General features: G+C 33.7%; 2 protein-coding genes across 2 annotated transcripts; one reads left to right on the top strand and one right to left on the bottom strand.

The window, feature by feature from the left end:
• The first annotated feature begins 1,501 nt into the window (after nucleotides 1–1,501).
• LOC115950473 (putative leucine-rich repeat receptor-like serine/threonine-protein kinase At3g53590) lies at nucleotides 1,502–4,232 on the top strand. The gene is made up of 6 exons (XM_031067668.1): nucleotides 1,502–1,637; nucleotides 1,722–1,925; nucleotides 2,535–2,603; nucleotides 2,688–2,750; nucleotides 2,968–3,289; nucleotides 3,800–4,232. The coding sequence occupies exons 1-6, from the start codon at nucleotides 1,502–1,504 to the stop codon at nucleotides 4,230–4,232; spliced, it is 1,227 nt and encodes a 408-aa protein (XP_030923528.1).
• A 321-nt stretch (nucleotides 4,233–4,553) lies between these two features.
• LOC115995382 (nitrate regulatory gene2 protein-like) lies at nucleotides 4,554–9,584 on the bottom strand. The gene is made up of 4 exons (XM_031119934.1): nucleotides 7,849–9,584; nucleotides 6,905–7,128; nucleotides 5,669–5,892; nucleotides 4,554–5,575 (listed from the first exon to the last, which is right to left on the bottom strand). Exons 1-4 carry the CDS (start codon nucleotides 8,747–8,749, stop codon nucleotides 4,768–4,770), a joined length of 2,157 nt encoding a protein of 718 aa, XP_030975794.1. The 5' UTR covers nucleotides 8,750–9,584; the 3' UTR covers nucleotides 4,554–4,767.
• Nucleotides 9,585–15,253: the final 5,669 nt, after the last annotated feature.

Genomic DNA, 15,253 nt, shown 5'->3' with positions numbered 1-15,253 from the left:
TCCTCAAACTTTAACGAGGAAGATTTTCCCTGCACAAAATTTGTTTATCTTTGTTTTCTTGTCATCTTTAACCTACTATGATTGTTGTCCAACTTATTGAAGTCTAATTTCCAACCCACTCTCTATGAATTCATTGTGTTGGGCTCGTTGGGTCTTAGGTGGCGTTTGGATCCAGATGATTTGCGTTTTGCCTTTGTGTTTTCAGGTTTTTTTTTTTTTTTTTAAGTCGTGAATGTTGACTTTCTGCATGAATAGTGCACATGTGCACTGTTCACGGGACCCACAAACATCACTTTTCAGTAACTTTTTCATTAAAAATGGATCTCATGGTATTATTTACACATTTAAAAATTATTTTGCTACAGTATTTTCAATTTTCAGTTTTCAGCTGTATCCAAACGAACCCTTAGTCCTTTTACTTTTTGGGCCTAGGAACCAAAACTTGCCCTTACAATTGTGTTTCGTTCTTCTCTTCTATTACACAAATATATTTGCTAAAATGTATTTACCTTCCTCTATTTCTAGTTTTTCTTTGTCATTTCTGCTTATGATCTTTCTTAGCATGGTTTCTTGGCAAAATTTGAGAAATTTTTTTGTTTGTTTAGGTCCCTAGAAAATGTTTAAGAAAAAAAAATTGAATTATTTTATTTTTGGTTTTAGACTTTGATTTCTTATATTTCTAAAAAGTTTTTATTTTAATTATTTAAAACATTTTAGGCAATTTTGTCTGAAGTGGAATAGGTAAATCCACATGCCACGTTTCAATTGGATTAATTAATACACCATCAGCTTACGTGGCACTTAATTAACAGACACATCAACAAAAGAACTTATGAAAAGATGCTAATATAAATTAAGTATAACTTTAAGGGATAAAATTCAAATTTTAGAACTTTAGGGTATAAAATTCAAAAACCCTTAAACTTTAGTGGTATAGTTTGCACTTTTTAACCTAAAAATAAAGAAATATAAATCCTTTTATATTACACACAAAATATATATATATATATATAATAATAATAATAAAAAAAGAGCAACTGACTAAACTAGACCCGTATGTATTTTATCCTATTTCACTTTTTTCTTTTTCTTTTTTCGTTTTTATAAGTTCTATTTCACATATGAATCACTAGACAAGCATGGGGATTCAATGCCTTCTCGGGCAAACAAAGTATACATGCATGAATTTACGTAAATGTATAGTTGTACATGTACATGTTCTCTTGGCCTATGTGCCGTCCCAAGAAAGAAGACTAAGTCACAAATGACATGGTAAACGACTCTGAAAACATATACTAGCTAACTTTGAAAATAAATATACAGCCGGCATTGTTCGTTAATCTTTATCAAACTACAATGTCCTCTGCTTAACATTTCCTACTATCTTTCTCTTCATTGAAGCAAATATTTCATACAAGTGAAAATGGAACAAAAGTGAAAAAAACAACCCAACATACAGGTTCACGACGCTTTCTCTTTCAGGACACTATCAAATTTTGTAATGGCAATTAGACAATTTCTTGAAGTAGCTTCAGTTTCAGCACCACCAATTTTAAGTATATTGGTGGTTGCCTTATTTTGCTACTTATGCAAAAGAAAACTCTTTCCAATTCTCAAGCAACGTTACAAGAAGAAAGGTTAGTGACTTTTTGTGCTTCAAATTCTTTGTGAATTCTTTTTGCTTATAAATCTCAGTTCTGAGTTGGGAAAATGATGATTAGGGAGCTTGAAATTCGAGAATATATTGTTGCGGCGCTTCCAGTTGGTGGAGCTAGAGGAGGCTACCAACAATTTCAGCCAAGATTGCTTGCCGGGTTCAGGTGCATTTGGGAATGTCTACAAGGGGGACTTCGATGTAGAAGGAACACTAGCTATTAAGAGACCCCTTGCTGATTCTTACCAAAGCGTTGAAGAATTCAGAAATGGTAACTAAGTTTCAATTCACACATGTTTGTTCAAAAATATATGAAAAAGTTTCAATTTCTTCCATCCCAGAAAATTAAGGCATGTAATTATTGTGTTTAATGAGAACAATGCTTAAGACTATTTCACAATTTTTTCATAACTTGTTATGGTGGTAAGTTGTGATTGGTGCTATATCAATTTCATTTATCCGCTACTAATTGTACTCAATTACAACATGTTGTCTTTATAGCCTGGCAAAAGAAAATTATTGTTATTTATTTTTTTTTTTTATGTCTTTATACTAGTTGATTATTTGTTGTGGTTTCTTGATCAGAAGTGATGCTACTTTCAAAAGTAAAGCACAAGAACCTTGTAAGTCTGGTGGGATATTGTGAAGAACCAGGTACGTAGATACAGTATCACCCAAAAAGTAAGCCATGCTGATTATATACTAAAGATGGAGCAATGACAGTTCAAGTAATATTCACAAAAAGAAAGAATGAAAAATATAATCAAGTAAAATTGTATCGAAATTGTAAATACATATCAAATTAGGCTGTCCATGTACAAAATTATACCCAAATATTGCCCCTTCTTTATTTTGAAAGCTTAATTTATGCCTTGAACAGGACCAAAAGGTGCAAAATTATTAGTTTATGAGTACGTTCCAAATGGTTCTATGCTTGAGTACATTACGGGTATGTTGAAGGGCATGCATTGCTACATGTTAACATTCCTAAATATGTTTATCTTAGTTGACTTCATATACTAATACCATGTAGTAAAGAGAGGGAGGAGCTTAACTTGGAGGCAGAGAATAAACATAACCATTGGAGCAGCTAAAGGTGCAGTCCTCATTAGACTAAAATGATTATAAACTGGCATGATAACAAATGTTATTGATAATAAATGTCATTGGTAGCACGTCAACAAAAATAAATAAATTTCTGATTTTTTTAACATTAAAAATGCATTAATTTATATAATAAAATTTGTAATAATTGTAAAAATCGAAAACAAAGAAAAAAATGGTGTAAATTAAGTTGGTTGAAAATTTTGCAGGCATTCCTCATTTGCATGAAGGGTTTCAGCCTAGCATAATCCACCGTGACATAAAACCAAGTAACATACTAGTAGGAGATGAGTTCAAAGCTAAGGTTTCGGATTTTGGGTTAGTGAAGATGGGGCCTACTGAGGACAAAACACATGTGAGTAGCCAAATTAAAGGAACACCAGGATACCTTGATCCGGCTTATTGTATGAGTCTCCATTTGACCCCATTCAGTGATGTCTATAGCTTTGGTGTCATATTGTTGCAACTTGTGACTGCACGACCTGCAATTTACTCTAATGGAAGGCTGTCTAATTATCATGTCGTTGAATGGATAAGTAATCGAAGCACCTATTTGTTCATAAATTTTAAATTAAAAAAAAAAATCATTAAGGTGTTACTCTAAACCAATAACAAAAGTCATCTAATACATAAAATTAACATTTTCACATTACTTCTCGAGTTTATGTACTATTATTTTATTGTGATGACATATTTTTATTGGTGTTGAGTACTAAATCAAATGTATTTTGAAAGTACCTAATAGAAGATTAGGATTGTGATTTTCTTGACAATTTAAGGTAATCTCATATAATTCAAAATTTCAATTAATTAATGTGTGTTTGACCACGCTTGTTTGCTTAAAGGCGAGCAAAAAGTAACTTTAAGCAAATAAGCCAGCTTATTTTTTCAAAACTAGTCTGTTTACTTAAGTAATTTTTTGTCTCGCCTTTAAGCAAATAAGGGCTACTAAACGGAAACATTCATTAAGGTCTCAACCCTAATAGCTAGTTCCAAGTTCAAATAAAATGGGGATTGTGTCTAATGAACAAATTGCATGCAGGCAAGGCCTAGCTTAGAGAAAGGCAGCGTTGAAGAAATTTTAGATGTTAATCTTCTATCAGAGCCATGCAACATGGAGATAATGCTGAAGATGGCACAACTAGGCCTAAGATGTTCTGTGAAAGTACCCAAACAGCGTCCTACAATGAACCAGGTGTGGCAAGAACTAGAAGGGGAGGCCCTGCATTCAGTTGACAACTTTTTAAGCAAACAGCCCTCGAGCGCTGCTCTAATATCAAGTGGCAGCAACGCACCTTGTGAATCAATGGATAACGATTATTCTCAAAGCTTTGTCAGCTTAAATGGTGTTGGATTTCAGAGATTTCATGTAGAGATGGAAAGCTACTCCTTTCGAAGCACTAGCTTAAGGTGTTTAGAGGAAAATAGTATTATTGTCGATTTTGATAAGAAAAACTTAAAAGGGAATACGTGATCATACAGAAGAAGACCTCAGTTGAGTTTGTCATGGTTTAAGCTCTCTCTCTCAACACAGGAAAAACATGAGTGTATGATCAGCCTCAATAGCACCTATGCCAATCGAGTTCCTTAGCTTATGTGTTTTGAGTGTTAGAGAAGCACCTTGCCGTTTATCAAATAGTTATGAGACAATTGAAGTGAATTGCTCTTATGTTTTAAGAAAGGGTTGGGAATTGAGATGCTTACCTCTTGTGCTATTACAATTTTGGTGCATGGGAGCAGTAAATTTAGATTTTAGGAAAAGGTGAATTTAATTTGTACAAGTTTGCGACAAATATACAAGATAATAGAAGTTGCCATTATTAGTTGTGAATTTACTATTTTTGGAGAAAATGGTACTAACTCATTCTTGCATCTCCAGAGCCTAACCAAATATACATTTTGACAATTAACAATACTAACATCCTCGAAACCATTTTCCAGCTTTCTTTACACACTGTTGACTTTTAACTCCAGTGCTCAAAGTCCATTCCTCTTCGTTGTATACTAAGTTATTTGCTCACCTCTTCATCTAAGACCTTTGCATTTTTGCCGAATGCCAAAAGATCAGCATACATTTTCTCAGAAGCCTTTGAAAACCCAAGCAAGGACTCGAAAACAGAAGAAAATCCAGTTGGAAATCCATTTACAGTGACATGCTGCGTAACTTGCAAGCTATTATGGTGCTTTTCTTTCTCCATGTCTAGCCTCTTCCTAAACATATCCAACATGGCTTTCTTCTCTGTCAAGTATTCAATCCGACTACGTACATTTGCCTGTGATTCATGCTCATGAAGCTTTGATTCAAGAATTCTGCTCTCTGCCCGCTGGAATGCCAGGACCTTCCTGTCAAGTTCGCTGGCAAGTCCATCAACCTTCCTTTTCTGGTGCTGTTCCTCTCCTTGTTGAACCCACAAAGCTCGAATATCCTTCTCAAAGCTTTTCATGGTATGAGTCACTGCTTTTTCTGGCAACTTCTCCAGGAAAGCTAACCAATTACGACAGATTACAAGCAACGGTGGCCCACTGAAAATAGGCCGTGGGACTGAAGACCTGCCTCTGGAGTATAATTCCTCTTCAGGGGCAATGAACTTGGATAGCCAACCATCAAGAGCTTCAATATATGCCTTCTGAGCAGAAACATATGCAGTAAAGCAAGTGCGCCAATTTTGAACTTCTGCTTCGAGCTGAAGGGTTGCAAGATGGTGAGAGTCTATGCAAAATTTTCCATAGGCAGGACAGTTGAAAGATTTAACCTCACACATGATTCGGTTTTGAGTTTCATATGATTCCACCATTATCTTCCAGTGTTGCATTAGGCTGCAGAAGTGGCGGAATTGGAGGTTATCACAAAATTTGAAATTTCAAGCTTCTTTAATCTAACCCACAAATTTCTGTCATCAACTTTCTTACCCATTTATTAGCTCTAAAAGTTGTGGCTGCAACTCTTCGTCTCTCAGTTTTTCGATTCTTTGGGAGATTGATTCTGCACTTCGTATTGCAACCAAGATCCTTGCATGCAAGTCTTTTACTTCAACTCTTGTCTTGTCCCCAGAGCAGATTCCATCTTCTCTGGCATTCTGGTTCCTCAAATTAGAGCATTTTCGCTCATAAATTTTCTTGTTCTCATCTCCAGCCTGATAATTTGATTTAAAACATGTTCAAGAAAGTAGGTAATGAAACAATGTTTAGTCATTACTAAGTGTCCACAAAAAGTATCTGTCGTGGATCCATTTATAATGGAGTGACTAAATTTTACGCTAGCTGTCATCCTACCGGAACCCTTCTCCCTTTTTTGGGCTTGGGACTAGCTTTGAACAAAATATGACACTAAGCACAGACACAGGCAAAGTGCAGCAGGAAAAAATTGATAGCTTTCTGGTTGCAAAATCTGCATCCCAGATGAAAGAAAATGGCTGTTCACATTCTTTAATGGAACTTCAGTAATTAGTTTTACTTCAAAAAACCTAGTTGAAAGCTTTGCAGAATTGACAGCTGACCTCCCCTGCTTTCAAAACTCTGTTTCAGCCAATCAAAGAAACATGTTTTTACTCCCAAGGGTCACATTCATGACACCATAAATCTGCCTCATTTGTTTTTTCCCTTCAGAAACAAAGATTTTCTAGTCTTAAACAAGTTGTTTGACCTAAATTTCCAAGTCATATTTGGATTCAGTTTGTCCATTGCTACAGCATATAAATACTTTAACTGGAAAAAGTGACACACGCAAAAGAGAAAAGAAAGGTTTGCCTTCAAATAATGTTCAAAAACATATTGAAGGCATAAGAAGCAGAGATTGACAGTGTCGTTAGCCAATGACCTTTAGGCTAGTTAGAACCAGTGGGAGGTTCAAGAGTAAATTACCAAGCCTAAAAAAAGGAAAAATAACAAAAAATAATAAAAGAAGAGTGGTTCATTAAAGAAGACAGTAGATAGGTAAAAGAAAACAAGAAAACAGATAAAAGGTTCCCTAATGACTAGCTATCTATTTTAATCACCGATATCTATATAATGATGGTACAAAGAGTGTCCCATGTCTCTCCTTTTTTTAGCAGAGAATGAAAATACTGCAAACAAGTGGTAAAAGAGACTAACAAAGCAATAAGAAACTGGGAGGAAATCATAAGAAAGCGTATGAATGAGATTTACCTTCACCTCCTCGTAGAGTTTCTTCTCCCAAGCATATAACCTTTCTAGTGTTAGCGAATGGCTTCCAGATTCCATTCCTCCATAGTCATCAAATAAATCACTCTTTAATTCTGTCCATGTTGAAGAACTTTTGGAGCTACATGAGAGGAGACTTTTACATGAGGAAGACCGAGATGAGGTGGATCGATTCAATGTAATTGACCGAATGAGCTTAGTTGAGCTCTCTGCACCCAAATTTCATGGATGAATAGATGAAGTAACTAAGATACGATGAAAGTTGGTGAATGAGCAATGTCCAACACATGACAAAGATAATGATTGTCAGTAATTTAATAATAAAAAGGCAAAATCTGTATGGAACACCATGACAAATGGCATTAAGAAAAAAAAATGTTTAAGAAAGACAGTTCAAATTTTCATTTTTTTGATAAGTAGGGAAAGACAGTTCAAATTTTCAGGTCCAAGAATGGTTTGGTTTTTGGAAATTCAATTCAAGGAAATGGAATTTGATGACTTCAATTATATCTGTCACCACAAGGGCATACATTCTTTGTATGCATTCCTACAAGATGGAAACTGGAAAGTGAGTTCCTACTCCTTTGGGATGATTCTTTGAAATTGGCAGAATATACTTAATCTACTTCCCACATTACACAATTTCTTCAATAAAAAATAAAATAGCCTACAATGTCACATCTTACAACCGCCAATGACACATAACCCTGTGCATCAAAATCAGGCACCAAGACATTTTATTCCTCAATTTGCATTCCATGGAAGCAAACGTAACTAATTTCCTCTAATTTAACCATATATATGCACACATAGAACTACGGCAAGCATGTACGAATCACAAGAAATTATAAATTATAACATTGAGAGGAAATTTAAAAATAAAATAAAAATAAAAAAAATAAAAAAAAGGAGGAGAGAAAAGAACCAACCTTTTATTTCCTCCAAACCAGACAGCACTGGAACTCTATTGGTCTCCAGCATCCTAGAAACTTCCAAACCAGAATCATAAGCTCTGATAAAATGGTCTTCAACATCCTTCAATGCCTCCAACAATTCCCTCCCATCAGTGGGTGTATCAATCACTCTAAAACTTTTGTGCTCCTCTTGGCTCACATTAACATCGTCCCCTTCTGTCAGAGACTCAACCTCACCACCCTCCTCATGATCTACTTCATCATTATTCAAATCCTCAACCTTTCTCTCACTCATCATTCCTCTTTCTCCATCCTCTTCCAACTCTGGAATCCCTTCTTCCTCTCTCACCACCCTCAGATCCTCCTCAGAACTAAACTCATTCTCCACTTGTGTTCTCACTCCATCAAACAGACTGAAGAAATCCCAACCAGAATCTTTGTGTACACCTGCCACTGGCTGAGCCACCTCATCGAAAAAATGCTCACAAACCACATCTCCGTCTTCTTCTTCTTCATCCTCAACCTCATTGTCACCAATATCTTCTTGGTCTTGTTTTTCACTTACTATCTTAATAGTAGAGTCCAAAAAAGCTGTAGAATCTGAGGTGGGACATGAAATGGTTTCATGGGTGGGTTCAGATGGTCTTTGTTGAAGGAACATGGGGTTGGAGATAAGGGTCTCAGTAGTCTCAGAAGAAGAAGGAAAAGTGATGAGAAATGAAGAAGATGAACCTGAATGCCGAGCAACAAACAGCCTTATAGCTGCTGATACAGCACAAAGCGAGTGATTATACTTGCACTGTGCATCTGCAAGAGCATACCTCCTCTCCACCGCCAATTTTATGAGGCGTTTTCTGTCTTTACAGATAGACACAACATCGTCTTCTTCATCTTTCCTAGACACAACACAACCCATCTCTATCTAAAAACTCAAGAAGTTTTGTGTTTTGGTAAGAGTTTTGAGTGCCCAATAATGTGTATAACTCTTTTGGCACAAACAGCTAGTGGTTTATTAGTTTTTTGTTGTTTATGAAACAAAGGCAGGTTCTGCCAAAAGAAAAGATGAAGGTTTTGTGTGTTGTGGCAGAAAGTTTATGTTTTGGCAAGACTTTAGAGTACCCAATAATGTGTTTAACTCTTTTGGCACAAATTAAGAGCAAGTGGTTTGGTTTTTTTTTTGTTGTTTCTGAAACAAAGGGTGGGTTCTGCCAAAATATGGAGGTTTCGAGTGCGAGTTAATGTGGCAGAATTGCAGAAAGGTGGTTTTGGGAAAGTTGTAGAGAATCACATTATGTTGTTAACTGATTGAAGTATAGCTATGCCTTTGGTGAGATGAGAAAGACATCATAGAAGACAGATGGGTTTGTCAGAGATGAGACAAAAACTAATTAGGTGTAAATATTGGTTCTTAAAAAAAAGCTTCAAGGCCAGTCATACACTCAAACCAAATTGCTTTTTTAGTACTCAACATTTCTTTTGCAACAGGATTTTATCAGAGACTAGCTCAACATTTCTTTTGCAATATGAAAAAGAGGATTGGTCAGTGACTCAGTGCTCCATGGACCCAAAAGTCTTGAAACATGGAGAGGCCTAGGCAAACATATTTTGCTAGATTTTAGCAGAGATTTTGGTGGTGGTGAGTCTGGTGTCAGATAGCCTAGAAGAAATAGGTAGGTGATGACTGAGGAGTCAAAATAAAAAAGCCTCTCTCTCTCTATCACTCACTCTCAGGCTCAAAGCAAGAGAGGGAGAGAAAGAGAGAGAGAATGTTTGGGCCCAGATTCACTGTTTAATGCAAATATGGTATCTCTGGAATGAATTGCTTCACGCGGTGTTGGAGCGTCGAAACACTAGTGAAGTGTACCATGAAATCAAATTCCTCTTTGATCTATGCAACGTGTGTGCTAAGGTTTATGTTTTTCTAGGATTTAATTACATATTTGGTCTTTAATTTTGTCACATATTTTGAAAATGATCTCTATTCTTTCAAATATTTTGGTTTAGTTCTTAACTTCTTAAATGTATGTCAAATAGTTCTCCATCGTTTACTGGTCGATAAAAATGACTTGGCAAATAATTACCAAAATCAAACACAAATGCTAATCTAGAACTCTAGTGCTAGTTGATGATGGTTGTTATGTTCTTTTTTGTTAACTCAATGTTGGTGTCAAAAATGCCCTTAACGTGTTCATCTTCTTACAAGTCACAACAACTGATGACTTTTTTTTATTAAAAAAAAAATATATATATATATATATATATACAAAAACTATCACCTGGGCTTCGCATCAGCATTAATACTTGGTTTTTAATGTTTTCATTTTCCAGGATTATACCTTTTCATTCACCAATTCACAACAGTTGAGGAGAACCTTTTTAACGCACATTTAAAAAGTTAATGACTAATTTAAAACATTTGAAAGGTTGAGAACCAATTTGAAACATGAGACAAAAGTTGAAGACCAAAATGTGTAATTAATAAACATTTTCTTTATCAGAAGTGTCATACATTTCTCTCTCTTTTTTAGGAGATTTATGTTTTTTCTTATATAGAGAAATTAAAGTTTAAATATTCATAAATTAGTCAAATGTGCGTTTGGCCAATCTATTTACTATTATCATATTTACTTGCGAGTGGAACAAAAGTAATTTTAAGAAATAAGTAGACTTTCTGTTTTCTGTAATTTAATAGTTACAATAATAAAAAATGAAATATTCAAATTTTGATTTTCCTAATAAAGGAAAATAAGTTATGCTACTTAGTTAAAAGGCTTTTAGAATAAGATGACTTTTTAAAGTGGAATAATTTCGATGTCACGAGAATATTTGTTGTTACAATACACGATAAACAAGTGTGACTTCATGTAACCTAGTAGTTTCTTAACCTCCCACAAGATTCATGAGACTCAGAGTTCAAAAACCTTCTAAGAGCTTCTTCATTATAATTATATAGTGCATGTAGGACATTGATTATACACACGGATGAATAATACTCGAACTCGAAGAGATTCGGATATCTTCAATTGAAAAAAAAAAGCCAAAAAAAATGTCAATTCAGGTTATGAGGGTGCTACCACGCGCTGAAGTAAGAGTGTGAGACTAGTGAACCTTATAAAGGATAAAAAGAAGAAGAAAAAAAAGTTAACGTGGAAACATAAATGGAATTTGAGGTTGATCATTGCTGGTTTGGTTTGTCAGTAATAAAGAAGGAAACAGTAAAACAGGGGATTTAGTGGGGCTTAGGTCTGCCCAAAGTCATAATTGCCCTTGTGTTTTTTTGCCACAGGACAGCATGTATTACAATATTGGCATTTGCATAACCTTGACCTTGGCAAAAAAAATTTTGTAGTTGGTGCCATCAGAATCAGATGAGAATCTAGTGAGCTCATTGTGTACATCACACAGCAGATGTACAGTGAGCACTCATGTCATGTTTGGATAATAGCAATTCAGTATTTATTTTGATATTTTTTATCCAATAAATTAATGACACTTATTTCAAAAATTTACATTAAACTATCTCAATAAATAATTAATTTATCTTTTTAATAGTATAAAAAATTATGATTAATTTATTAAAGTAGTTGATATGATTTTTTGAAATAAATATCACTTATTTATTAGATAAAAAATATCAAAATAAATACTAAATTAATATTACCGAAACATAATATAGGTTCTCCATCACCACAGTTAATTTCACAATCATTCTACAATTACTCAATTATTACTAGGAAAAAGTTGATTTTGATTGCTAACACTTTTTTATTTATTATTTATTTTACGAATTGCAAATTTTTATTCAGAGAAAAAGATTTCACCAAACTCCAATGGAAAAGAGAGAGCACATTATTGGTTTTAATTTTAAGTAAATGTTAATGGCATTTATGTTCATCCAAGAGTTAAGGGTGATTTATTGTGGAGTTCATGTAATAAAAAATTAGTATAAATTAATAAAGTGACTTAAAATATTACTAAGTGATAAGTTAAATTTAATAATTTAATTTTATCGACTTTACATCTTATAAAGTTAATTAAAAATCTGAGATAAAACAAAATGATTTAACCTAAAATTACTTTATAATGGATACTATAGAGTGCCTATTAACATCAATCTTAATTTTAATACTATAGTTTGGCCATACAATAAACTTTTATATATATTTTTCTCATAATTTTTAAAATATTATATAATTGTAATTAATACAAAATAAAATTCTTGTTCTGCAAGATGTGAAAGTAATATATTTTAACCATAACTTATCATAAAAATGGGTGTGGATTTGACACTTTTCCTCTAAAAATGTAAACCTGTAGAGACTTGCACTAACTTACTCGAGAAAATGTTAAGAAAATTTTTGTATATCTCTGCAGAATTACTCGTCTTTTTGTGGAGTACCATAGCTAAGTCTAGACGCATGGACAAAGATTTGGACCCTCAATTGTCTATTAACTGCTAAAGTCGAGACTACACAGAAAAATAAATATATATATATATATATATATAATAAAAAACCTGCTAAAACCTTGACACTTGAACTGTGGTCACGAGGACAACTTTTTTTTTTTTTTTTTTTAACTTCTTTTTCTTTTTGGGTCTTTAGTCGTCCTGTCATATTTCTTGGCTTTGCTTGTAATGTGAAAATTTTAAAAATTAAAAAAATAAGGAAAAAAAGAAATAAGGATAACTAAATAATTTTAACTGCAACAGCAATGATAAATTCTTACCACCTGCTGAACCAGTATTGACATAGCCTATAAAAGACTGCTATTTTTTTTTTCCATCACAAAATAGCCATTGTGTTGGAGACATCAGACAAGTGACACATATTCTCACTGCACAAAACTATAAATGCCTTATTTTAGTTATTGAAATATCATGAAACCAACACTATAAATATTCTGAATTCTAAGTACTTGACAGACTATGGCTTGGTAATTCTACCATAGAATTATTAAAATTTTGCAATAAATTCTAGATTATTATTTATCAACGAATGATTAAAATTTTTAAGAAATTTATGCCATATTTTAGTTCTACAGACTACAATAGGAAAAGAAATGTGCAAGTCTTAAGTCAATAATAATAATATTATGATGAAAGTCAAGATTAGCAAAGAAAGATGCCAAAGACGAGTTTGGTAAGTCAGAAATCAGAATAATGGAGAATCTCTCTATCTCTTTTTCAGGTTTAGCTCGTAGGTATGGAGAATTGTGCCCCTAAAAAGTGACAAGGGAAATGACAATTTTTAAAGAAGTGGAGCCTCTCACCCTTTCTCATGACCAATGGGGTAGACTTCTATGCGCCGGGAAGCGGAAAAAGACAGCCCAGCTACCCAACGTTCCCTCACTCTGTCCTGCCCTAAATTTTATCTACAATTTGGAATTATTTTTTTGCACTGGCGCGCTAAATTGTATTCATGTGATAAATTGTAAGCGATTATTTATTTTTTATTTTTTAAAGCAAACTTGAGTGTCTATTTATTACTTTCAATAAATTCACTATTTTTTTTTTTTTTATCAATTTCACTTTGTCTCATTAGAGTTATGCCTTTGGTGAGCTTGATTCTTTGGCTGTGGTCTCTTTCCTGAATTGTTCTGTTAACATTCATATATACCTTTTGCCATTGGAGGATAAGTGCATGTCTCTATTATGGAGGATTACTTATGATAAGGTTAAGCATGCTTTTAGGGAGGTGAATAGGACTACAAATGCCCTTGCCGGCCAGGGAAGGTCCCAAGATCCTGATTTTGTTATGTTTTCCTCTTCCTTGGCTGCTGTTTTGGGGTTTTATGTACTAAATAATTCAGCGGTAACTAGTTCTCGCCTTGTTTCACTTCCTTAGCTTTTGTATGCATTCATTTCATTCTCAAAAAGAACAAAAACATTAGAGCTGTCTCAAAATTGTGGCACATAAAGTTGTAGTCTTTTATTTTCCCCAATCTTTATGTTCACATTACTACTACCAACAATACTATAGATGTTTGGACTCTCAAGTCTACAGCTCTGGTCTCCTTGCTAGGTTTATTTTTTCTCTTTTTGTGGATGCACTCTCTAAAACCAACCTAAAGACACCCAATCGCAAGCCCAATTTCATAATTTATTGACTTGTGCAATTGTGAGCAATGACAAAAAATGGTGGGTCACACAAATTATTAGCAGGCAAAAAATGTCAATTATTCACAATTGCACAAATCAATAAGTTATAAAATTAAAATTAGGGATGTGATTTGGCATGTCTCTAGAATTGTTTTTACTACTATCTCTCATCTCAATCTCATGTAAGTTGTATGGTCCAATTGCCAAATAATATTTTATTATCATTTAGGTTAATGACTGGTTAGATTTTGCTCTAGGTCATTGTTAGCTCATCTGGCATAAACCATGCATGTCTCCAGCAGTTGATTTCAATGGTTTAGTCTGGATATCAGCTTTGTTATTTTTTATTTTTTAAGTTTTGCTGTATTTGTTTAAGTGTATAAAGTATAGATGGCATTGATCTAAAGACATTTTTAGGGTCTTATCCTTGTATGAATGCCATTTCCCTTTCATTTATTCCCCCGTTTTGGATAAATATTTCATCCTTGCGTTTCTTGAATTTAAACGTTGACCATTATCTGTAACCAGGATTTCTAGTCATCTTCAAAGCAAAGATCATAATGGCCCAATCATATTGGTTCATCAACAATGTTAGAAGGATCTATCTTAAACACCAATCCAACCAAAGGCTTATTTAATTTCATCAAACAAGCTGGCATAAGTGCCAAAGGCACGTGACTATTATTTGTCTTCTCCCTCCTTTTGTTACTTAGATCAACTAGGCATATGAACGGTTTCTTAAGTATAAAATGTGAGTTCTAGTGAACTCAACTGGTAAAGTCTCTGATGGTTGAATAAAAGATTTGGAGTTTAATCCCCGCCTACACCAAAAATTTATTAGTGTCTTAATCTGATGATAAAAGAGTTATCATTAGGAATAGATACCATAAGTTAAAATTTTCTATAAAAAAAAGTATAAAATAAATTTAGGATCCAAATTAAAGGTGTCTCAGACCTCAGATAATTGACTTGCCAATCTCAAATTTTTGCAACCGCAAGCAATTTACCAATATTATGTTTTGGCTGATTTACAAATTACATCCTCTAATTTCAACGCTTTTGCAATTCAGTCCTTTAATGTTTTTTGTTTTTTTCTTTGTTTTTGTTTTTGTTTTAGTCCTTTAACTTCTATTTGTTTCCAGTATAGTTTCTCTGTCCAATCTACACCATTAGCTCCTCAAAAATAGCTTCATTTTGGAAATTAAAAAATACAAAAATTATTGGCAAGATTGGACAAAACTAGACGAACTGACTAAATTGAAAACAAATTAAAGTTAAGGGACTAAAAAAATTAAATTGAAAACAGGTCAAAGTTAGAGG

This window comes from Quercus lobata, chromosome 6, assembly GCF_001633185.2.
Source record: "Quercus lobata isolate SW786 chromosome 6, ValleyOak3.0 Primary Assembly, whole genome shotgun sequence".
In the NCBI taxonomy this organism is placed as follows: Eukaryota; Viridiplantae; Streptophyta; class Magnoliopsida; order Fagales; family Fagaceae; genus Quercus; species Quercus lobata.
Note: the sequence above shows the minus strand (reverse complement) of the source record. Positions and strands in the feature narration are given on the sequence as shown.